The 24,805-nt window shown below is 39.8% G+C and overlaps 1 protein-coding gene across 9 annotated transcripts in view; it reads left to right on the top strand.

Moving 5' to 3' along the window:
* Positions 1 to 24,805, top strand: part of ep300b (EP300 lysine acetyltransferase b) — a 34,839-nt gene that overhangs the window by 5,244 nt on the left and 4,790 nt on the right. Inside the window, exons 3-29 of one of the 9 annotated variants that reach the window (XM_077558572.1) lie at positions 837 to 1,016; positions 3,008 to 3,317; positions 3,490 to 3,603; positions 3,782 to 4,024; positions 7,950 to 8,049; positions 8,156 to 8,281; positions 8,449 to 8,566; positions 8,684 to 8,867; positions 9,023 to 9,100; positions 10,038 to 10,123; positions 10,880 to 11,032; positions 11,129 to 11,617; positions 11,701 to 11,949; positions 12,740 to 12,920; positions 13,814 to 13,932; positions 16,921 to 17,160; positions 17,237 to 17,325; positions 19,551 to 19,631; positions 19,985 to 20,041; positions 20,276 to 20,353; positions 20,657 to 20,724; positions 21,452 to 21,602; positions 22,422 to 22,682; positions 22,755 to 22,920; positions 23,532 to 23,699; positions 23,768 to 23,929; positions 24,040 to 24,321. In XM_077558572.1, the coding sequence (XP_077414698.1) occupies positions 837 to 1,016; positions 3,008 to 3,317; positions 3,490 to 3,603; positions 3,782 to 4,024; positions 7,950 to 8,049; positions 8,156 to 8,281; positions 8,449 to 8,566; positions 8,684 to 8,867; positions 9,023 to 9,100; positions 10,038 to 10,123; positions 10,880 to 11,032; positions 11,129 to 11,617; positions 11,701 to 11,949; positions 12,740 to 12,920; positions 13,814 to 13,932; positions 16,921 to 17,160; positions 17,237 to 17,325; positions 19,551 to 19,631; positions 19,985 to 20,041; positions 20,276 to 20,353; positions 20,657 to 20,724; positions 21,452 to 21,602; positions 22,422 to 22,682; positions 22,755 to 22,920; positions 23,532 to 23,699; positions 23,768 to 23,929; positions 24,040 to 24,321 (4,533 nt within the window). Of the gene's footprint in view, positions 1 to 836; positions 1,017 to 3,007; positions 3,318 to 3,489; positions 3,604 to 3,781; positions 4,025 to 7,949; positions 8,050 to 8,155; positions 8,282 to 8,448; positions 8,567 to 8,683; positions 8,868 to 9,022; positions 9,101 to 10,037; positions 10,124 to 10,879; positions 11,033 to 11,125; positions 11,618 to 11,697; positions 11,950 to 12,739; positions 12,921 to 13,813; positions 13,966 to 16,920; positions 17,161 to 17,236; positions 17,326 to 19,520; positions 19,632 to 19,984; positions 20,042 to 20,275; positions 20,354 to 20,656; positions 20,725 to 21,451; positions 21,603 to 22,421; positions 22,683 to 22,754; positions 22,921 to 23,531; positions 23,700 to 23,767; positions 23,930 to 24,039; positions 24,322 to 24,805 lie in introns of all 9 variants that reach the window. The other 8 variants (XM_077558566.1, XM_077558565.1, XM_077558570.1 and 5 more) reach the window with 8 other exon arrangements.

Raw genomic sequence — 24,805 nt, 5'->3', positions numbered from 1 at the left:
AACTATTTTGATAACGTTAGCAATTTGATAGATAAATCATGAACAGTTCCTGAGAAAATTGTCGCTTTTGCTGTTGCTGCAAGTGTGGTATGGCGGGGATGTGGTTATGTTCAATTTATTAGCGCTTTGGGCACCATATGGCGTAGTTGAAACGCTATAAAATAAAAGCAGTCCATTTACCATATAACGTATGATGGAAAAAAAAAAAAAAAAAATATATATATATATATATATATATATATATATATATATATATATATATATATATATATATATATATATATATATATATATATATATATATATATATATATATATATATATATATATATATATATATATATAATTTGTAGCCTCAATCATGTTTGATATGTTGGTCCAAATAGTGAAGAAACTGTCTGACTCCCAATGTCTTATAGTGGTGGCGTTAGGATTGCTCCATTAAAAAACGAAAGTTGTCCTAGAGCTGGGTGTTATGGCTGAAAAGTGTATCATCTGTATAATATATATGATGATGCTGAGGGTCTGTGCTAACACTGTAGTAAGACAGGGAACCCCTTTACTTCTACACCATGTATTCGTGTATGGATGTAAGTAATGAACAACCTGTCAGAATGGACAATATAATCTTAGTGCAAGAGTTGAAGTGAGTCGACTGGTCATTGTGCGCACACTAATTCGTCGGTTTAGCCACTTCTTCATTTTGTATTGATATTGCTCACGTGTCTTATCGCAATACATATTGATGAGTTATCGCCCAACCCTAAGTTGTCCCAACCATGTGATCCTTCACATGCATTGGCTCCATATCTTAGTTTTCTCCTCACCTCCCACAGATGAATATGATTGCCAATGCGGGCCCCTATGGTGGTCCCTATGGTCAGTCTGCTGGCCAGGGGCTGCCAGGAGCAGGGCTGAGCCCACAACTGCAAAATAAGGCCGGGATGGCCAACAATATGGCCAGCCAGTTTAACATGGAAAAAAAGCTGCCAACGGGTCAAGGCATGCCTGGAATGGTAAGAATGATATATATTTTTTAAATAGATATTTATCCACTACAGCAGGGGTCTGAAACCTGCGGTTCTGGAGCCACATGTGGCTCTTTAGGCCATCTCCTGTGTCTCTCTGTGGATCTCTCATAAAAACAAGCAAACAAACAAAAAAGTAGAAATTAATGTTTTTTTAATATTTTATTTTTTTTACATTTTTCTTTTTTAAGATAAAATATTTTTCAAATGAATTGATTTAGATAATAAAAAAAATATATATATATATCTTTTTAAATGTCAGCGTCCACATTTTTAAGTTATCAGAAAAATAGACGAAAGGTAGATGAAAAAGTTTTTTAAATTACCTAAAAGTCTTGAAAAAGTAATGGAAAAAAAGTCCAAAAAGAGGAGAAGCACAATATTATTATAAAATGTCCATGAAATTGCCCAAAATGTTAGAAAATGGATAAAAATGACATAAAAGAAAACATTCAAAAAGTAACCATAAAATTACCAAAAACAAAAGAGGGCAGAAATTTAACAAAAAAAATGTTATTGGAATTGAAAAAAAAAAAAATGAAAAATTGGGGGGGGGGGAACCCCACAGAACATAATTTAAAAAAGACAGAAAATAAAACGTTTATAAAGTAACCATAAAATGTCCAAAAACAAAAGAAGAATTCCCTAATATTACCAAAAAATGTGCCTGAAATTGTAAAAAAAAAAAAAAAATTAAAATTAAATTTTTTATAAGAAAGGCGGACAAGAAAACATTTAAAAAAAAAATAGCTATAAAATTGCAAAGTCAAAAAGAAATCCCCCAAATTACCAAATGTCACAAAATTGCCCAAAATTTCAGAAAATTGCCAGCAAAAATGGACATAAAATAATATCAAAAATAGCCATGAAATGTCAAAGGGAGAAGACAGACAGAAAATTACTATATGTCCATAAAATTGCCAAAAATGTCAGACATTTGACAAAGGAAGAAAAGTCTAAAAATATATGAAAAATTACAAAACAAAAATCTAAAAACGGAAGACTAAAGGTAGAAGAAAATGAATTTTAAAGTATCATATTTTCTGTTATCTCTTTGACTGCCAAAAACGTTAAATAACGTTTAGTAAAATCCTATAGAGGAGTGCCAAAGACGTTAAAAGACGTTTTTTTTTCAAAACAGAGGTAAATCTAACCATTTTCTATTGTTGATTACTGAAAAACGGAATAAGGTAGAAACAAACTTTTTTTCTGATGAAAGATGAGAGTCCAATCTTTCATTTGGTAGTATGTGTGTTTCCATAGTCCAAACACATAATTTTCTGTGGACCTTGAAAGATCAGTCAAAAATGCTTAAATCGGCTGGCACCCACGACATCCCTTTTCTGAAAACGTCTGGCAGTCAAAGAGTTAAGGTGCAGCATCAATTGGCTCTTGAGCCCTCAGTACATTGGACAAACACTAACACTGTGTTGTTCGAATGTTTCACGGCTAAGGACAGATTTTTCGTCATTTGGCCTAAAATGACTCTTTTGATAGTACAGGTCGCTGACCCCTGCACTATAGTACAGCACCATAGTCCAGAGGTCATAACAATAACCCTAAAGCAGCAAGGTCGGTCCCGGGTTTGACCACAGGCTTTTCTGTGTGGAGTTTGCCTATTCTCTCTATGCCAGTGTCTATAAATGCGAACATTAACGGTTGTCTGCCCCTATGTGTCAACCCTGAGATTGACTATTGTTGTCAGTCCAGTGTGTTACCCCACCTCTCACCCAAAGTCAATCGGGATGAGATGCACACCACTCAAACGCTCCGACAATTTGATTAAAGCTGAAAAGTGTATCATGATAAAGACGGGGAGAAAAAATGGTTGAATTTAATTACACTGTCAAGATCTGGTGATGGATTATATGCATGTCTTCATCCAAGGAGGATATGCCTTGTGTGAAATATCAGGCACTTGTCATATTGCCTTGGAAAAGATGTCCGCAATCTAATAATCAACGCTCTCTTGTCTCAAGATGCCTCAGCAGCAGCAAACTCCAAGCATTGGCAGTGTATCAGTCGGTGGCGCAGCAGCAGCAGCAGTAGGAGCGGCTCAGGTTGGACTTGGTGCTGTAGGGGCAGGACCCTGCGCAGCGCCCCCTACAGCAGACCCGGAGAAGCGTAAGCTTATTCAACAGCAGCTGGTCCTCTTGCTCCACGCGCACAAGTGCCAGCGACGGGAGCAAGCGAATGGGGAAGTGAGGCAGTGCAACCTGCCTCACTGTCGCACCATGAAGAACGTACTTAACCACATGACTCATTGCCAGGCTGGCAAGTCCTGCCAGGGTGAGTTTATACCTTGTAGTTTGAACAATCATTTATCATAGGTTGCATATCAATTTGTCAGTTTTTCATTGTTCCTCCGCCCTATTCTCATTATTGTACCTGAATTGTCACTTAGTCATCATTTTCTTTTTCTCCCTTTTCTTTAAAACTTGCTTTGTCTTTTTTGTCCTAGTGGCGCATTGTGCCTCATCAAGACAGATCATCTCTCATTGGAAGAATTGCACGCGACATGACTGTCCGGTATGCCTGCCTTTGAAAAACGCTGGAGACAAGAGGAACCAACAATGTGAGTGTTTCTTTTGGTATCCGCATGGATGGGTGGATGTGTATGTCTGTTTTTCAACACAAGACATGGCGCTACATGAATTACATTATTACACATGGTCAACTCGGATGCATTTTCTTTGTTTTGCTTCCTCCAATATCATCAATCTTTTCCTCTTATCTTCCTCCCATCACCACAGCTCTTGTCAGTAGTGCAGGGCTTGGCTTGGTGAACTCTTTAGGTTCAGGAGTACCAGGTGGACAGTCCAATACTCCAAATTTGAACCCCCCAAATCAGATCGACCCGAGCTCCATAGAGAGGGCCTACGCAGCACTTGGTCTTACCTACCAGGGCAACCAGATGCAACCACAGCCACCCCAGGCCAACATGCCAAACCAGGGAATACAAGGGCAACCTGGGATGCGGAATCTGAATACCATGGGTTTGTCTATCTGGTCTTTATGTTTATTTTTTAATCTGCACTTTAAAAAAAAGTTGGGTCAAATATAGACCAACACAACTTTTTGAGTTATTTGACCCAAAAAGTTGGATCAAATTAAATTAAATTAAGCAACCTATTTTTTTGGTTATTCATTTGACCCAACATTTTGGGTCAATTGAATAACCCAAAAAGTTTGGTCAGTCCCTCTTTGACCCAATTTGGGTTATTTTTGACACAACTGTTTTCACAGTGTGTGGTACCTTGATTTCCAAGTGCCCCCATGTACAAGTTTTTTATGTGGAGCTACAGTTGCGGATGCACATTAAACCAACGGCTTGTATTTGAAGAAAAAAAAAACGTTGGGGTGACTCGTAAGTTGAGGTACTACGATATACTGAATTACGGGCTGGAACAAATAGAACAATTTAAACCCGTAAGTCAAGGTGCTACTGTACAATACTGATTGAATCCATCAGGGCTTAAAATGTAAGTCATCCCCCCCAAAATAGTATCTGTATGATATGTTCTATACAGCCCCACTAGTCTAAATTAGGGATGCACCGAAATGAAAATGTTGGCCAAAACGGGCTACGAAAAATGAAGAATGCTTGGCCGAAACACCAGAATTAAAAAAATATATATATTTTTTTACTATCATTGCATTTATTATAATTAATTAAAATTATAATATTATTATAAAATATTTATTTAGCACTGGCATTTTAACCAAGCACAATATAAAATGTGTGAAATGTGCCCACACCGCAGACATGTTGGCTAATGGTACATTAAACATCAAAGGAGAGTTGAGCATTTTGTGGCGGTGCAATTGCGTCTATATAGTCAATGTAGTTCACACAGGCGGGGACGGATGCGTGCGGCGGGACAAGGTGCGGCGCACTTAAAATTGGCACATTTAAATATTCACCAACGTTTAAAAATAAATAAATACATTTGTTTGCACCAGCTAATCGGCTTCAGGGACGGACTGCAAAGTCACACACAGCGTCGTGTACAGGTCTGTCGCCACCCGGAGATAGCGGTAAATGTTTCCGCGTTTAAAACTGTTGATAACAATAGTGCTAGCATTAGCTATAGTATTTAGCTAATGCAAGAAAAAAAAAAGCATTTAGCACGGCCACCGGGATGCTTGTGAAAAAGTGGAAGCGTTCGAGGGGCTCTTTCCAAAAAAAGGGGGTGTGGGGGTGGGAAGGCCATGCGGGAGAAAGAGTGGCTCACCTGTACTGCAGTACACGGCAGTTCTGTCTTTTCGACCCACTTAAATGTTGTACACCAAGCAACGCCCCTCTTCTCCGGTGTGCGCAATGACCCCGGGAGCTGCTGCGACCGGCCGGTAAAAAGCCAGCGAGAAGCAAGGCGGACACTCACCCCCGCATTCCCTGTTGAATTCAAACAGATGTTTGCTTGCAGCAGTTTTCTTTGCTTGCGTCACCACAATATCCTATTTCGCCCAATTTCTTTGGGCTTAAATTTTATTTCGGCCGAATGCCGAAAATGGCTATTTTTGCCATTTTCGGCCGAAAATTTTCGGTGGCCGAATATTCGGAATATCACTATTCTAAATACGGTATTCTAGTTAATTGTTGCGTTAGTGGAATATGAGTTAAAGGCACTGTCCAACATTTTGACTCAGAAATAAACACTTCTTAAATACAGGATGTTTAAACATGAAGTCCTTCTCATCGACACCTCTGGGCCTCTGTTAATGTGTGGTGGTGATTTTGTCCTCAACCCCCCAGCCTGTATTTTGCCATTTTGTGTTAAGTTTTGCCAGCAGCGGGACGTTGAGCAGGGGGGATGGGGGGGACGAGTCACTGTAGGCAGACGGGATGTTGAGTTGGGTGACTAGAGTCGGAAAAAAATAAAGTATACCACAACAAAACGTGCAGCGGATAACGCACGGTCGAAAACGAGAGTAAATCTTGGCTTGGCATTTACCCGCTTCCGTGCTCTGAAGGAGCAGCTTGGACTGAAGAGCGACGCAGAGTTGGCCTGCTTGCTATTCGACAGGTAAGTGCCAAACTGAAAAGAAAATGTTAGCCTGCTGATTTAGCGACATGCTAGGTTAAGTTACATTGACATTGGTAACTCGGCAATATAGAACGGGAGTCGAACTTATTTTGTATCCTTATATTTACACCTGGCAATAAGTGAAGCTAAGCCAAAAGGCTGTAGCAACCTTTGGGGGTGGGTTGCAGGTTGGGTAGTTTCTGACGCTCTGGACGGGCCATGAAGGCATCACAGACTGAACCTACGCGCGCTATTGGCTGTTGTGTTGTGGTACTTGAGCCTGCTGTTTTGTTCTTGAAAACTGTTGTTAACTCCACACTTGTCCTGATTATTTCACCATCGTTACAAGACGAATGTCGTTTTGAACTATTATCCCTGTCGGTGATCGCCGGTGCACAGTCTCGGATCAGTAATGTGACCAAGATACCTCGTCACTCACTCTCGCAGCTTACTTGGCTGAGTGCGGTCAGAGGCAAGGGGTGTGAACGTTTAGCTCGTATGGGTTGAACCATGGGTGGTGTCCGTTTTGAATTGTTTGTTTGCAAACAAAAACGGTTTGATTACAAACAGAAATGGTCAAAACTCCCGACAGTGCCTTTAAGTAGCAAAATCCTGCAGTTTTTATCTATATCAGAAGTTGGCCATTTTGCCACTTGCTGTTGAGTGAAAGCGACATCACAGTTGCTCAGGGCTCAGGCAACAACCAATCACAGCTCACCTGTTTTCTGATACTGGTACTATACCTATATAAAATACCTCGATACCGGTACTGAAACAGTACCTTGACAAAAATGGAAAACATCAGTAAAAGTAGCAAAATTATTTGTATTTTTTATTACGGGTAATTCAAAATATTAGGATATATACATGTCAATTTATGTAAATACTGTATATATTTATGTATGTGCTTTCACTTTGCATGCCATACATAATCTTGAAGTACTGTATTTGACTGCATTTGATGTAATCCGTTTTAAATATTGGTAATACAGTGGCACTCCAATGACTCAATGGAACGTTGCTAGAGTGTGCGTGTATATCTCTGCTCTTCTCCATTACGCTCCCAATTAGTCAAATGCGTAACGAAATACTACAAACTGGGAACAAAATAATTCCCACTCGACTTATTTTTTCAGGGGCGTGTCAAAAAATGTGTCACAACCTGTCGCTCTGTCAGTCATCTGGGCTTTTCTGCCTGTTCATTGAATGCACCTTGAGTCCACTGTAGGGCCAGGAGTGACTGTTGCTTTTTCTTCTGCTTTCACCGAGGAAAAACATTTGCTCTTGTTACAAAACGTCATGTCGGTTGGCTTGCCGTGGCTGTCGGCCATGTAAGAAAAAAGTTCCATATGACACTGTGTGTCATACTTCTCAGCGAGGAGTGCCCTCTCACACGCAAGCTGAAAGAGGCGTGCCGCTTAAGACATATTCCGACAGGTGGCCATGCGTGTATGTGTACCGGCCTTTAAAACAGAGTTGGCGGGCTGTCTCATATCTATTTTTTGATTATTTTTTTTTTTATATATATATACCGAGCCGTTTTTTATGCCAAAACATCAAGGTACGGTACTGGTACCAGTATCCCGTGCAACACTAGATCAATCACAGCTCAGTTTCAGAAAACAGGTGAGCTATGATTGTTTTTTTGTCTGAGCCCTTAGCAACTGTGATGTCATTTTAAATTGTCAGCAAGTGGCAAAATGGCCGCCTCCTTGATATGGATTAAAAACGGATGGATTTTGCTGCATAACTCATATTCCATCAATGTAATATTAATCAGAATGTCATGTTTAGACTAGTGAGGTCACATAGCATATTGTTGTCAAGAAATGTTTAACGTTGACTTCCCCTTTAACTCAACTGAAAGGCTTATTCTTCAAATATATTGATCCAGGAGGAAACTCGATGGGAGTGAATGGTGGAGTGCAGCCCTCAAACCATCAGGCGTCACTGCTGCCAGACGCCATGTTGCAAAACAGTATAAATGCTCAGAGGTAGGACTACTTGACATTGTTGTCATCTGTTTAAAAGGTTCTTCCGGCAGCATATTCTGAACATACCAAATGTCTCTATTCCATTCCCATCTGGCCTTCACCACAGTTTGATGAATGATGGTGGGGGAAACTTAGGATCCATGCCTACTGCAGCTCCTCCATCTGCAGCCATGAGGAAGTCCTGGCATGAAGACATCACGCAAGACTTGCGCAACCACCTTGTGCATAAGCTGTGAGTCTTCCGAGCATTTAAATGTTTCTTTCCTTCCCTTTTATCAGCATATGCAAGTTAAAGGACATTTCCGGTGTGCGATGTATGTTGTTTGTTAGTCAATTTTACTTGTCTTTTTAAAATGTGGAACAAATCAGAATGTATCTTCTATTTCTGTTTGTGAGCAGGGTCCAGGCCATCTTTCCTACTCCTGACCCAGCTGCTCTGAAAGACCGTCGGATGGAAAATCTGGTGGCATATGCTCGTAAAGTAGAGGGGGACATGTATGAGTCTGCCAACAGTAGGGTAAACAACAACACTTACCTTTGTATCCAATCATCGCATGAAACAAATTGTCACCACTCATTATATTTGCATTAATGGGCTGTAACATTCTTGCTTCTATCTGCTACTCTCCTCAAGGCGGAGTACTACCACCTTCTGGCAGAGAAGATCTACAAGATCCAAAAGGAGCTTGAGGAGAAGAGGAGGACTCGTCTCCAAAAGCAGGGAATGATGCCGGGGCGACCTGGTTTGGCCGCCTCAGGCTTCCCACAGGGGCCTCTCGCTATGGGTCAGCCCCCCATGGCCCCAGGGCAACCTCCAAGTAAGTATACAATACATACTGTTTTTACTTCTTAAATGCTTCTCTGTTCACCAGTATCCATAATAAATAATTATAATGTAATTGAAAAATGTGTTGTAACTGGAGGAAGACATGCCCTAGTATTCTGGTAAAACAACAAGTTGTCACCCTGTCAGATGGTCCTCACGCTGATCCGTCCATGATCCGACCCGGAGGACCAAATCAGATGGCGAGCAGGATGCAGAACCCAGCAGGTCAGTCTCTTCAACTTCCTGTGGAAGTATTTCAAAGGCGCCTAGATCAGCTGCAGAGGACCATGTATGGACATTCATGGTTAGATTATTGGAAGATGTTGAAATTATGGATTCTAACATGCCAGTTTTTATGTGATACTGTACTTGTGACAGAGATGTAGGGTTTTCACTCTGTTGAAAGAAAACCTGCTTTAATGTACTGTACTCACATTTTACAATATGTTAATGTAACCTCAGTATGTCCCCGCTCGCAATGCTATCAACTTTTGTCATTTGTGTTGTCTCTATTTAACCATCTAGATCTGCTTTACATTCTCATCCTCCGGTGTGAAATTATTAATGTGACGATACTGTGAATGTTGTATTATTATTATTTTTGCCCCTTTATAGCATTCATTCATTTAATTGTTTTTCTTTTTTGTGATTCTACATTTGTATTACATTTTGAAAAAAGATGGATTCTTTGAAAGAGGTCATTGTTGTAAATTCCTTATTATTGCTGCATTTTCAGTGCTGAATTTTGCGTATTTTATATCAGGCACATTGTTGGACACAGGTGGCCCTGAAATTAGGACTTTGTGGTAGTTTTTTTTTTCTTCAAACTCTTTATTTTACAATTTTTTAATATACAAAAATGGAAAACTCGCAAGTAACAAACAAGCGCTCACACTGTGAGAAATTACCAGTATAAAAATAATAAGATAAAACACAAACAAAACAAAAATCAAAAACAACCCGAGATACTACCAAGAAATAATAACATAAAAATAGACTGAACCAAAACAATATGCCCCAAACGACATATCCTTACAAACAATCTGCATCATTGCTTAAATATGCACGCCATTTCTGCCAACATCTTTCACCAAAGTCTTTTTGAAGGCGTATGGAGTTTGTCATTATATCATTCATTCTTGATCTCACACTTGCCATATAGGGATGAACCAGTTTGGCCAGATGGGGATGCAGTCAATGGGTCAAAGGTCGACACCTCCGCTTCCACTCAGTGCTCCGATGAACCAGGTTGGTATTGCTGCATTTAAAATCTCTGATGTACATTTTGCTATAGGAGTACATTGATAAATAGATGAAAAAAGACTTACAAATTAGCTTCTTGTGATCAATGTGGCTAAGACTGCTCAAAACACCAGAAAAAACAAAGACTCAAAATCATGATGCATGTAATAGTAAAACTAAGAACTGCGTTTTTTTGTCTTTCAACAGAATGTGTACAGCGAGCCCTCCTTTCATTTTAAAAATGTTTTATTTATTTATTTATTTTTATTTTATTTATTAGGAGCTTAACCCCATTTTCTTCCTTTACAATAATATGTAGCCCCACTAGTCAAAATGTAGTATTCTGGTTAATATTGCATTAGTGAAATATGAGTTAAGCAGCAAAATCCAACAGTTTTTATCAATATCACAAGGCGGCTATTTTGCCACATGCTGTCGAGTGAAAATGACATCACAGTTGCTCAGGTCTCAGGTAACAACCAATCACAGCTAAGCTTCAGATAACAGGTGAGCTGTGATTGGTCGTGGCCTGAGCCCTGAGCAACTGTGATGTCCTCTTCAGTCGACAGCAAGTGGCAAAATGGTTGCCCCCCTGAGATGGATGAAAACGGCTGGATTTTGGATTGTCATTGTCACTGGATTGTCAAGAAATGTTTAAGGTTGAATTCCCCTTGTCATGAAGAAAAGGTGTGAGATGTCAAAAACGTCTTAAATAGGATGCAATTTTATATTAAACCAGCACTTTCATTGTCTCCTTTTTAGATGGCTATGGGATCAGCAAGGATGGCTCAGCCAAATGCCACACAATTACCAAACCAGTACCTCCCACCAGGCCAGTTTCCTGGGTCTAGTCCTGGTCTTGGTTCTGGTCCCGTTGGTGTGAACCAGCCCGGATCACAGGCTGCTGTTCCGCTGGTAAAGATTTAGGACCAGAGATCATGTAGCATGACTATGAGATCTAATCATGATGAGGCATTTTTCTTACAATCTTCTTCTTCATCTTTGCAGCAGAACCAGATGTCAACGCCACCGTCGCTACCAGCCGGCAGCCCTTCAGCCCAGTCTGCCACCCCCGCCCCGGGCTCTGCAGCCTCTGCTGGCTCCATAGGGACTGGTGGTGTCTGTGGAACAGGGCCTCTGAGCAACTTGCCTCCATCGTCCACGTCAAACCAGCCCGGCACATTTCCTCACTGCCCGCCCATCCGAACAAACTCCCCCTCACCAGCACGCAGCTTGACGCCTCAACCTCATCAGACCACTCCCACATTACCTCGTTCGCAGACGCCTCAGCCGCAGACCCCGAGCACGCCCCAGTTGCCTCCTCAGAATCAACAGCAAGCATCTCAGCCGCCACCGCAACTACCTGGGAGCTCTGAGAAGGCTCATCAGCTTCCACAGCAGACCCTTGGGGGTGCTACTACCTCAGGCCCCCAGGCAGCTCAGGCTTCTTTGGTGCCTATCCAGAATGCACATGTGCCATTACAGCTGCCACCAAGCCCAGTGAGTAGATTTCACCATTTCTTCCCCCGACCCACATTTTTTTTTCACACTTTTTTTTTTTTTTTGTAACCCTATTCTAGCAGCTGTCTCCGAAGCTGCCTGTAACAACGGATGGTCAGGTGTCTTCGCCAGCCTCAGTCAGCAGCAGTACTGATCCAAGTTCCCAGTTTGCCCCACAGGAAGGTTCCGCTCCCATCCAAGAGGATATGAAAATGGAAGTGAAAAAACAGGAGGAAGAAGAGGAAGAAGGAGACGAAACCCAAGGAGACGGCAAGTCTATGGGGAAAACGGGCAAAGTTGAGCCTGACGAAAAAGCGGAGGAGAAGGTTGAGGTAAGAATGCCACAGAAGCCTTTAACATAATAAATGTTCTTGGGCTGCACAATTTTAGAACAACATGCAATGAAATAATTTTTTGTGGGGGTGTCAGGCGATTACAATTTTTTATCGTAATTAATCGCAGTTAACTCACAATTAATCGCAAATTTGATAGCTCTTCTAAGTTTACATTTTTTTTATAAGCTTTCATACTAATGTTAACATAAAAGTGGAAACAAATGTTAAACGAATGGAAATATGGCTGCATCTTTTAGTCAAAATTTGAGTTAAATTTAAAAAGATTTACTGTACTGTAAAAAATGTGTGATTGATTTGTGTTGAGGTCATTTGTCTGCCACTAGATGGCATCATTGCATTTGTAAGACATTGGTAACAGCTTTTTCTTTTCATATTAAGAGCTATCTAATCTTTAACATGAAGTAACTTGTGAAATTCTGCACGGCGGCGCAGAGCCTGCCTCGCTGCCCCCTATTTTTTTCATGTTGAAAAGTAACCAGTCGCAACATATTCGCATTGAAGTAAGTTTTTTTTTGTGTGTGTGTGTTAGTAGTAATGCCCCGAGATACTGTTCTCCTATTGGATGGAAATGTGCATTTAAGGTTGCATCTGATTGGTCAAAGTTAGATAAAAGCATCCAATTCCATATGAAGTTATGGCACGTCTATGTAATATGTATCGTGCAGCCCTAAAATGTTCCCTGTGAGTTTCTTTTTAGTCAAATGTAGTGGCATGCATTTTTCATCACTTTCTTCCTGAGAAGAATAAATAATTTTTTTATCCCTAGATAAAGAAAGAGAATTTATCAGAAGATGGGTGTAAAGCAGAGGCCATGGATACATCTTCATCCTCTGCGTCTTCGTCGGTGGAAACTGGGGAAGACAAGAAGCCAGAGGTGAAAAAAGAACCCAAAGAGCAAGACGAAGTGTCAGCAGGCTCCCCAGCCAGCACTCAAAGCAAGAAGAAAAGTACGTTTGCACTCCACATTTTTATTTTTTTCACTCTGCTGACAGCAACTATTAATTGCATAACATGAAGTACGTAGCTATTGTGGGAGAAATAATTGATTTGAAGATGCATCGTGATGTAGATATAGCCGCTGTTGGGTCTTGGGAATCCTGTGGAATTACTTGCAGTTCATTACCAAAGGAGCAAATCCTTAGAAACAAGCCATAATGACATATGAAAAAATACTGCACCAACATAACAATCCATATGAGTTAATAATCAGAAGGGTGAATAATTAATTTGGGCAAATTGCATAATGTTACATGGTCAAGTAAAAGTAAAAAGAAAAAAAAGTCATAAACGCTGATAAACATTCAATATGTGTTTCCCCACAAGAAACGGGCAAAATGTGGAGGAAAAATAAATAAATAAAATGTGTGAATCCACAGATACCGAACTGCTAGTATGCGGGGTCCACTGTTATGATGATTCCATTTATTTCAAAAACCCATAAATGGAACATGTTTGTTGATTACGTTCCCATCTCTATTTTGTTTTAGTATAAAATGGTGACATTTAATAGCTCTAAATGTAGGTATTAAAAATACGGTGATAAAAGCTGTCACACATTAAGGAAAAATACCATTTTAGAAAAATTGCATCAACTCTAGATGCATAGAGCTCCATCAATAATCGAATTTCAACTCTCAGAATCATAATAGAATTCAATCAAATTGCGAGGTGGTGAGATTTTCTTGCCTGTATGGATGAGTTATGGGAATGTTCACTTGTCAGCAGAAGCGTTTATCCTTTTAGCCAGCATTTTTCTTATCGGAGCAATGTGTTCCCGCAATTAATTTTTCTTTCCTGCCTCCTTTGTGCTATTTGTTGTTCTCGTTATCTTTGGGCCCAGTCTTTAAGCCAGAGGAGCTTCGTCAGGCACTGATGCCCACCTTGGAGGCTTTGTACCGGCAGGACCCAGAGTCCCTCCCCTTCCGTCAGCCGGTGGACCCCCAGTTACTGGGAATACCCGTACGTATTCGAACTAGTAACAAAACTAACCTGGTAAGGGACTGCACTGGCTGCCATTTTGCTTCAACTCCTCTAAAAATGTCGTTTTTTTTGTTTGTTTGTTGTCATATTCATCTTTCAAACGTTCTATCATCCCTTCATCTTTGAGTATTTGAAATGTGTTTTATTGGCATAATCGTCCTTTATTTTTATTTTTTTGTTGCATGTCAAAAATTAAGGAAATGAGATTTGGATGTGTGTTGCTGTCTCTTTGTTCAAACATCTACGTCATGTAAATTAAAGCAATTACTCTTATGAACATTTCATTGATTACAAGGTGATGAACACTGTTACATTCCAAAGTATTAGTTGTTATTAGTTTTTAGGCAAACACAAGTAATACAATATAATGTGTTCTGAGCTCCAAAAACCGTTAGTAAATTGTGTTAATCTTTCATAACACATAAATTGATGTCAAAGTATGTGATCATATTTATGGCTAGGGAACAGTCTTTTAACGTTCATAAGCCAATTGCTTTTGTTTATAACATTGAATCATTTTCCATTTTTAAGTCTTTTTCGTTGTGGAATTTTTTACATAGCCCTTTGTGAATCATAATGTGTGTCGTCATTCGCTTGCTTTCTAGTTCAGTTCCTCACCAGTAGCGGTGTGTTAGTAGGCAGTGTGTAGAAGCGGGGCAGTAAGTGATCATATTGAGTACATTGTGTGTGCGTGTGCCTGTCTTGCTAAACATTGTTTCACGTGAAAGTGATTAACTCATTCACTGCCATTGACTGTTATAGACGTCAAAAATTCCTTCGAACTATGTCTATTATTTTCACATTTTTCCCACTTTTGTTAACAAGAGTATGAAAACCTAGGGGGGAAAAAATTAGAGCAGATCTAAAATTTGTGATTAATCGTGAGTTAACTATTGAAGTCATGCGATTACAATTTTAAAAAATTAATCGTCTGACGCCCAGAATTTCTTAATAATGTATATTTTTCTTTTTTTCTTTTTATTAGAGGCAACAGGTGATTAAAATGTTTAATTGTAATTAATCACATGAATTCACTAGATAACTCGAGAGTAATCAAGAATTTTATATCTTCTCCAAATGTACAATACATTTTTTTCTAGGTTTTCATACTCTAGTTAACAAAAGTGGAAAAAAATGTGAAACTAATAGACATAGTTCTAATGAAATTTTGATGTCTATAGCCGTCAATGGCAGTGAATGAGTTAATATTCATTAACAGGCACGACTGGCTGACATTAACAGATCCTTTTAAACTGCCTCTCATGAGTTAGCTTGCTATAAATATGACAAAAAAATACATTTGGTATTATGGCATTCATTATAATCTATAAATAAAAATAGAACTGCAGGTTAATTGTTCAGTCATGCGAATTGTTCCACAGAGAGAAATCATGGTATTTCTCTGAACTAATGTTGGCATGGTAACGCAATGACCCGACCTTTAGAGACTCACACCCCTTCTAATAATTAGGTTAAATCTCCTACAATAACAAAATCTGTATTCCAAACGATTGTTTGACAGGGTCAAAAACGACTCGAAAACATATGTGTTCCAGTTGCTGAGTTATGCCACCTTGATCTCATGCTGCTGGCACTGTTAATGCCAACCACCATGTTGCTAAAAACGTAAAGCTTTGTCTGCTTTTTGCCCTTTGCCTGGTTCAGTTCTTAGTTTTGCACCCCGTTAACTTAAGCTGCTTGGGCTTTGAGCCAGATACTTTTTTTTTTTATTCAAATCATTTAGAGGATCATAAGGCAGGTTTGAGTTGCAAAAATATTACAACTGTCAAACGATTAAATTTTTTAATCAGATTAATCACATCTTAGAATTCTGATTAATCATGATTAATCGCCTAAAAAAAAAGGCTTTTTTATCCAAAAATTTCCCCTGCCAAATTTAAAGAGCACCGGTTATGTGTTAATTCTTTTGACATTCAATGTTATGAGGACATCTTCCACATTTTTTGATCCACTGCACACGCTCATCCTCCTCTTTTTCTAATCAGTTAATTACTTGCATAATTAAAAATGGGAAAAAAATGACCTCGATGGTTTGACATGAACAAATATTCTAAATGTGATACGCAAACATTCGTTAAATGCTTTACTTTAATGCATGAAATTATGTTTATTGCTCATACACAACCTGTGCTACCTTAAACGTAGCCATCCGCTGTCACGCTAAAGGGTAATCTATAGTCAAAATTAATAGTTCATTCAACTTAATTCATTTTTTGTGATTAAACGCTTTAACTTTGACAGCACTAAAATATATACACTAGTTTAGTAAAGTTTGGCATATATATTCTACTTTCGCTTGAAATCTCAGGATGAACCTAAAATGCGGGGAAACTTAATTTGTCAATAACACACATGTCAATATTTCATTGTTTGCACAGGTTGCCTTTCTCCAACAAGGAGATGAATGGCAGAATTCCTAACAGGTGTTTGATCTATGAAAATTTTCAAGGAAAACCAAATCTAATTGAAACTTTGAAAATTAGTCCTTTCAGCTCCTTGTTGGAGAACAGCAAGTTGAGCAAGAAGTGCTGACACATTGAACAGTTGGACATGTGCAGTCAAAAGTTCATAGAACGTCAAACTTGCGAAACTTTTAGTTGAACCTATACAACCCCCCCCCCCCCAAAAAAAAAAAATTGCTGCCGGACATAAATTTATACGCCAGGGTGCAAAGCGAAGAGCTCGAGGGCCGAAAGTTGTCATGTCTCTCTGTTTGCACACAAACCCTCTTTTCTGCAGTGCTCAACAACATTGTCCCCCTGCACCCTCTTCTCTCCCCACTCTGGTCCAACTGCAATGCCTGACTTCGCTGACGATGGCGCTCTTGATTCCCCATCTTGGCCTCTTGGACACGCTCTCTCAACACCCTCCTTTCCACCTCCTCAATTTCTACGCCTCATACCTCGACCTGATGTTTGAACCTGGACGACGCCTTTTCCAAACCAGGACTACTTTGATATCGTGAAGAACCCCATGGACCTGTCGACCATCAAGCGGAAACTGGACACGGGGCAGTACCAAGAGCCGTGGCAGTATGTGGAGGATATCTGGCTGATGTTCAACAACGCCTGGCTGTACAATCGCAAGACGTCCCGCGTCTACAAGTATTGCTCCAAACTGGCTGAGGTGTTTGAGACGGAGATTGATCCTGTCATGCAGGGATTGGGATATTGCTGTGGAAGGAAGGTGAGGAAACATAATTAAGAAAATCAGCAAAAATGTTTCTTAATGACCTTTTTTTTTTATGTCTTTCTCATTGCAGTTTGAGTTTTCCCCCCAAACTCTATGCTGCTATGGAAAACAATTATGCACCATCCAGCGTGATGCTGCTTATTTTAGCTACCAGAACAGGTAAAAGCTGTCTGCTCATTGAAGTACAAGCACACATGTAAATAATAATTTGACAATGGAAAATTTAGGGCTGGACGATTAATCGAAATTTTATTGTGATTTCGTTTTTTGCTTCTCTCGATCTTTATAACGTAATGATAAAAAAAAAATCGATTAATGTGCAGAATGCCGCGGCGTGTCTTCAAGTTCCGTACGTTGTGAAAGGACACTGAAGGCACCATGTAGCTTGTAGCTTGCCCGAGTGAATGTGTGATTCTACCGTCCCTTAGTGTTCTTTAAGCTTTTTAATGACAGTCCAATTGTAGTTAACTGTAAAACTAAACACATGAGAAGGAGAATTACATACAGTGTATACTTAAATACAAAACAGGTTTCATTTTAAAGCATCGCTAGCCTAGCAATAATGCTAAAGAAAATGGCAGATCCCATTCAAGTGCTAAAAGGAAGTTAGCATCAACTTCGGGAGTAATAATCCTTCAATAACTAATATTCACACACAAATGCTGTGGAAACACATAGCCACAGGTACTCAAAAGCACAAATGATTCCTAGTTTATGAAAAACGAGTTACTTATTTTAATTGAATTCAATCACAACTTTCTGCTGTTCTTATTGTAAGCGTGTACACTATATGGATGCACGGCACCACACTGCCTCCAGGAGGCCAAAACGTACAGGGACACGCAGTTTGTTTTCACTTGCTATTGTAGTACAGTATACAGTATTTTTATTTTACTTTTTACTAATTAAATTTCTCATTATCCTTTTAAGTCCTATTTAAGGCTGAGTTTAAGGATTCACAGAATTTTCTTTTCCTCAAAATTCAAGGATGCAAATACAGCATATCCAAGGATTTTGTTGTTGTTTTTGGTTTCTTTTTTTGGTCATACCAAAACATATTTCTACATGACATAGCACAAAGTACAATCCCTGAGGTCCCAGGTTAGCCCACTAAGTCCCCAGACTTGTGAAAATAACATGATAAAATAAATATGATAAAGAGGGTCATGTAATGCTTAAGTTTGAAAATGAAGAATGAAAATGTAACAGGCTTGAATTTCATACATTTATAAGGCTATGTTATAATTGACAAAAAGAATAGTGTTAAAAAAATAAAGGGTTCAATGTGAAAGGATGAATAGGGATAAGGCTATAATAGTTTTAAGTAGTTGAGTTTTAGTACAGTAGTTGAAAAAATATTAGGTTATAAAATCGTGATCAAAATAGTCATGATTATTATTTTCCCCATAATCGTCTAGCCCTAAATGGAATTATAAAACGCTGGCCACAATGGTCCAACCAGTAAATTCGGCTCAAGTTCTTTTTATATTTTTTACTCACTAATAATATTTCCTGCGCTTTAGTATCATTGATGTGGTACAATCACAAATGAGTTTTAATTTGGCTTCAAATATTACCCTGCCATCATATCCATCTCCACAGCTCACCATTTACATCTTTATTGTGTTGTCATTCATAAAGTGGGCTCCTGACTTGTTGGTTACTAATTGGGCTTAGTTGTTGCATTTCCCTTAGAGGGAGTTTCCATGTCCAATACTTGAAGGAGTGGGGCGGTAACCTTGCTCACCATCCGAGGGAGGGTTCCCACTTTATAAATAAACTGAACGGATGATGGGTCTTTTTGTCGCTCAACCATAATATTTCTCCTCATCCACCCTCATGTTTTGGAGATTGAGCCCTGTCCTCCTCCATAACTCCTAGTGGTCTATCATGTTGCTGTAATGTTGTTGTTTACCACTGAACGTCTGATGGCGCTAATCTTTGCTTTGCCTTGGCTCTCTGTCCTCTGTTGGTTGTCGTTCCCTCATCCCCCCCCCCCCCCCCAAATACCTCCATTGTCCCTGTCTGATCTGTAACGATTTATTTCACGCTTTTTTTAATATTCATTTTGAACTCCCTCCCTCCCCTTCTCTCCCTCCCTTTTTTTTAACGCTTGTGATGTCTGCATTGGCCTGCTTTGGTGTGACCAATCATCCACTCCGAAATTTACGCTCAAAATCAAAACACCTGCCCACACAACACTTCTGCATCACGATTGGCTGCTGGCGACGACCTTCCTTGCCCTCTGCCTCCTCCTGTGTGTACGCCCCCCGGCCTGCCCTGCCCTGCCCTGATTGGCGGCTGCTTCTCCGTGCCCTCTCTGTGATTGGCTGTGCTGATGGCCAACGGTGTAGTTCACCAAAATATGGGCTTCTTGCTGACAGGTACCACTTCTGTGAGAAGTGTTTCAACGAAATCCAGGGCGAGAGCGTCTCCCTGGGCGATGACCCCTCCCAGCCTCAGACGTGAGTTTCTCTCCTCAATCTCTAAGTAACTTTAACAGATCAGCCTCAATCCTCTGATCTGGTTTAGATGCTTTTGTGAAGACCGTGGCTGCATCAGATATAAAGTATTATTTATTGGAACACTCTTCTTAGCTGTTATAATGTTACATTCACAATGCTAAATCTACACTATTCAATCAATTGTTTAAAAATAATTTAATGTTCATACACTTTCGCCATCTATATTTGACCTGGCCACACAACTGGAACCCTGTTATCTATTGTCATGTATTTTGTGACCTTGTTGGATGTTAGAACAAAATTTTTAAAGGCACAGGATGATGCTTAATGCGGTTTCCTGGTCTCTCTGACAGGTCCATCAACAAAGACCAATTCCAGCGAAAGAAGAATGACACTCTTGACCCTGAGTTGTAAGTCTGCAAGTTGCAAATTTGCAGCTGTCATGATCATGAGCTACCAGTTATAGACCTGTCATCATTGAAAATTCATTTAAATTGTGCTCTTTTTAATTCATGAAAGCAATAATGCAACTCACAAGACTGGATATTTTGTTTTGTTTGTTGCAAAAGGAGGAATTTCTGTCTCGCTCCTATCTGATGGTCTATTGTCCTCCATCTTATTTCTGCTTTTTCCTCTTCGCTCAGGCTTGTGGAATGTACCGACTGCGGTCGTAAAATGCACCAGATCTGTGTCCTGCATAATGAAACCATTTGGCCTTCGGGGTGAGCAAGCATTATATATGTGAAGAATTATAATAGCCATAACGCTTGGAATTTCGACGCATCCTAAGTAGTTCCATAGTACATAAACACGTATGCATTTTTATGAACCAGTTGGCTTTAGAATTATGCAAATTAATTTATGTATTTTTATGTTTCTAAATACAACTCTAACCCTTGAATTTTAGACACATTCTAAGACGTTTCATTGTACATATACACGCATGCACATGTTAAATTGGCAGAACATACTTTTTTAAGCTGATTCCTAAAAATTTTTTCCTCTTTCTTTCTCCCTAAATACAGCTTTGTCTGCGACAACTGTCTTAAGATGGCAAATAAGACACGGAAAGAGAACAAATATGCAGCTAAAAGTAAGTTTAATGTGATGTATTACAACGCTCTAGATCAGTGGTTCTCAAATGGGGGTACGTGAAATCACTCCGGGGGTACGCAAGATTTTAAAATAAATTTAAAAGGCTTCATCCATTGCAAAAATCCTTTAAAAATAATGATTGCGTTATGTAGATTTTTCAGGAAATTCTAAGTTAATCGAATAAAATGTATATTCAGTAGACTATTTAATTTGATTGTCCTAAAAACCCTATCTCCTCAAACCAGAATGGTTCAACTCAAACTGTCATATGCCATCTAGGATCACCTGTCAATCATTTGAAAATTTGGTTTAAAATAAAATATTTATTTTTGAGAACAGATCTTTACTATGATCCCAAAGGAGGACACTTAATGGCGATCATTTTTATGTGCGCAAATTTTTATTTGAAGTTAATGATTCCCCCCCCCCCCTTTTTTTTTGTTTAGTCTTTTGATTTCCAAATAGTTCAAGAGACAACAGTAGAAATTAAGTTCCAAAGTTTAATAAATCAAACAATGATGGCACTGCACTCTGTTTAAAAATAATAATTTATTTCAGTGGTTTGGGGGTGCTTGGCTGAAAAATTATTTCAGAAGGGGTACTTACATCACTGAAAAAAGGTTGAGAACTACTGCTCTAGATAATCTGACCTGGAGTCATTAAAGTCAAGGTTTTGAGTTTTGTTTACCATGACCTGAATTAAAATGATTGCCATTGTTTGCCAGGACTTCCTCAGACCAAGCTGGGGAGCTATTTGGAGTCGCGAGTGAATGACTACATCAAACGGCAGAACCACCCTGAGGCTGGCGAGGTCACCATCCGTGTGGTCCATATCTCCGACAAGGTGGTTGAGGTCAAACCAGGCATGAAGTCCAGGTAGGTTTAAACTTTTGCAATTGTGTTGTGGGTAAATAATAATAATGACGATACATTCAAATTTGAAGCACGTTTCGAGGCACTCAAGTACATTTTGCAAAACAGATAACCAAATTAAAATTAAAAACTAATAATAGCAATGGTGAAAATAACTCAAAAAGGTGAGTTTTCGGAAAATGGTGCAAAGAGAGAGGAGGCAAATATTGAAAACTAGGGGGCCCAGGAGAGAGCTTTGGGGCACACCAGAAGTAACTGGGTGGGACGTGGATGAAACTCATAAAGGTTGATGTGTGTTTAAATGGGAATGAAGTTGAAAAGATATGAGACCAGGAAGGTCTCATAAGATGTTTAAGTCAAGTCAAGTTTATTTATATAGCCCTTAATCACACAAGAGTCTCAAAGGGCTTCACATCCCCACAGTTGACAAATATCAACGACATCCCCTAAGCGATGGAATCTTGGTACTGAGAGGTGTGTATTTTTTATTTGTGCATTTGTTTGTTAATTATGAGACCTCTTTTCTTATAGAGACTAGAAACCCATCTTGATAGTCCAAACGGTCCCATCGAGAGTCGTGTGAGGGAAGAGGAATGAAAAGTCATCAGCTGGAAACAAGCTTTATCTAATTTAATTTGGATTGATTGGGGAGTTTGTGGACTGAATGATTAGACATGATTCACACCAGATCATAATTTTCCAGCATGGTAGAGCAATTGAAATGCAAATGGAATTGTGTGAGCATACAGCTAAAATAAAAACGTGGTTGACTTCTGTTTGACGATTTTGCTCATCTTGGCATTTACCATTTTGATTTACCAGGTTTGTGGACAGTGGCGAGATGTCCGAGTCTTTCCCATACAGGATGAAAGCTTTATTTGCATTTGAGGACGTCGATGGAGCAGATGTGTGTTTTTTTGGAATGCACGTTCAAGAGTACGGCTCTGACTGCCCTCCTCCCAACCAGAGACGAGTGTATATCTCTTACCTGGACAGCGTTCACTTCTTTAAACCTCGATACCTCAGGACCGCTGTCTATCATGAGATCTTGCTCGGTTACCTGGAATATGCAAAGAGGCTCGGGTAAGTCGCGTTTAGACAGCAGATGATGATTTCACTGGGAGAATTTAATTAAAATGTCTCGTCCTGCTTCAGGTTTACAACAGGTCATATCTGGGCGTGTCCTCCAAGTGAGGGTGATGATTACATCTTCCATTGTCACCCACCGGACCAGAAGATCCCCAAGCCTAAAAGGCTGCAAGAGTGGTACAAGAGGATGCTGGACAAGGCGGTGTCTGAGCGCATAGTCCATGACTACAAGGTAATACTCAGACTTTTACAGGTGAAAATCTCTGATAGTAAAATAGAAGTCAACCTTAAACATTTCTTGACAATAATATGTTATATGTGACCTCACTAGTCTAAACACGACATTCTGATTAATATTACGTTTGTGGAATATGAGTTATGCAGAAGAATCCAGCCATTTTTATCCATCTCAGGGGGCGGCCATTTTGCCACTTGCTGTCTACTAAAGATGACATCAATGTCGCTCAGGTCTCAGGTAACAAACAATCACAGCTGAGCTTAAGAAAACCGGTGGGCTGTGATTGTTTGTTACCTGAGACCTGAGCGACATTGATGTCATCTTCAGTCAACAGTAAGTGACCAAATGGCCATCCCCTAAGATGGATAAAAACTGGTGGATTTTGCTGCTTAACTCATATTCCACTAACACAATATCAGCCAGATATTTAGACTAGTGGGGCTGCATAGAACATATCGTCCCCAAAAAATTGGGGGGGGTTTGCCTTCCCCTTTAAAAGACTATATTATTCATTATTGTTTTTCCAATAGTTTGACCCCTCCCAAACACTTTAAACACTTACTAAAACACTTTTATCTAACAAGCTCTGAACAATTTCTTCTCAGGATATCTTCAAACAGGCAACTGAGGACCGCCTTACCAGTGCAAAGGAGCTGCCGTACTTCGAGGGAGACTTCTGGCCCAACGTCCTGGAGGAGAGCATCAAGGAGCTGGAGCAGGAGGAAGAGGAGCGAAAGCGGGAGGAGAACAGCACCTGCAGCGAGAGTACTGATGTAAGCGTGGCTCACATGAGGCAGTCACCGTGAGGCAACTTGAAATTGACACTTTGAAATGTTCCTAGGCCACAAAGGGAGACAGCAAGAATGCCAAAAAGAAGAACAATAAAAAGACGAGCAAGAACAAGAGCAGCATGAGCCGAGCCAACAAGAAGAAGCCGGGAATGCCCAACGTGTCCAACGACCTGTCCCAGAAACTTTACGCCACCATGGAGAAACATAAAGAGGTTTGCGCTTCTCATTTGATTTTATTTCTTCTCTTATCCAATTCAAGATAGTCAAAATTGGGCTTCTGTATATTTTTCCCCATTTTAATCTGGTTCTGTCTCATCATTAGGTCTTCTTTGTCATCCGGCTTATTGCGGGCCCTACTGCCAACTCGCTGCCCCCCATTACTGACCCTGACCCCCTGATGGCATGTGACCTGATGGACGGCCGTGACGCCTTCCTGACGCTGGCAAGGGACAAACATCTGGAGTTCAGCTCTCTCAGGCGGTCCATGTGGAGTTCCATGTGTATGTTGGTGGAGCTCCATAACCAGAGCCAGGACCGGTTTGTCTACACTTGCAATGAGTGTAAACATCATGTGGAGACGCGCTTCCACTGCACTGTTTGTGAGGTGAGAATTGGGACCGAGAGCATCTTATTGAGTTTTTGTTTCTTATTTTTCTTGAACTATTAGCAGCCTAGAAACCTTTGTATGCATGTTTAGTATGTAATCTTTGCATATCCTAGTTAAATGTTGTCAGTGTTTTTATTTATTTTGAAAAACAATACAACAATGCAAACTTAAATAGAACAGGCTGTTCTTCCAACAAACGGTTCTGGTTTTAATGTAATGTAATCTAAAAAGGAGGAGGAGGCCACAGTGCTCATTGCTCAGTCCCCTTATTTGTAATTAAGTGTGGCCATTATTTTTTTTAGTAAGTCTTTTGTTTGCCCTTTGTTACCCTTTTTAATTCATTCTGTTTTTAATCGGCATTGGAAAAAAAAATAAGCTTTACTCATGCTTGTTATCAAGCAGGTCATGTAAACCCAACCAATTAAATATTCCAATTGAATTTATGTGGCCTGTGTTTGACAACAGTAGCCGATACCAGTAT

The sequence above is a fragment of the Vanacampus margaritifer genome, chromosome 2 (assembly GCF_051991255.1).
Source record: "Vanacampus margaritifer isolate UIUO_Vmar chromosome 2, RoL_Vmar_1.0, whole genome shotgun sequence".
Taxonomy (NCBI): domain Eukaryota; kingdom Metazoa; phylum Chordata; class Actinopteri; order Syngnathiformes; family Syngnathidae; genus Vanacampus; species Vanacampus margaritifer.
Note: the sequence above shows the minus strand (reverse complement) of the source record. Positions and strands in the feature narration are given on the sequence as shown.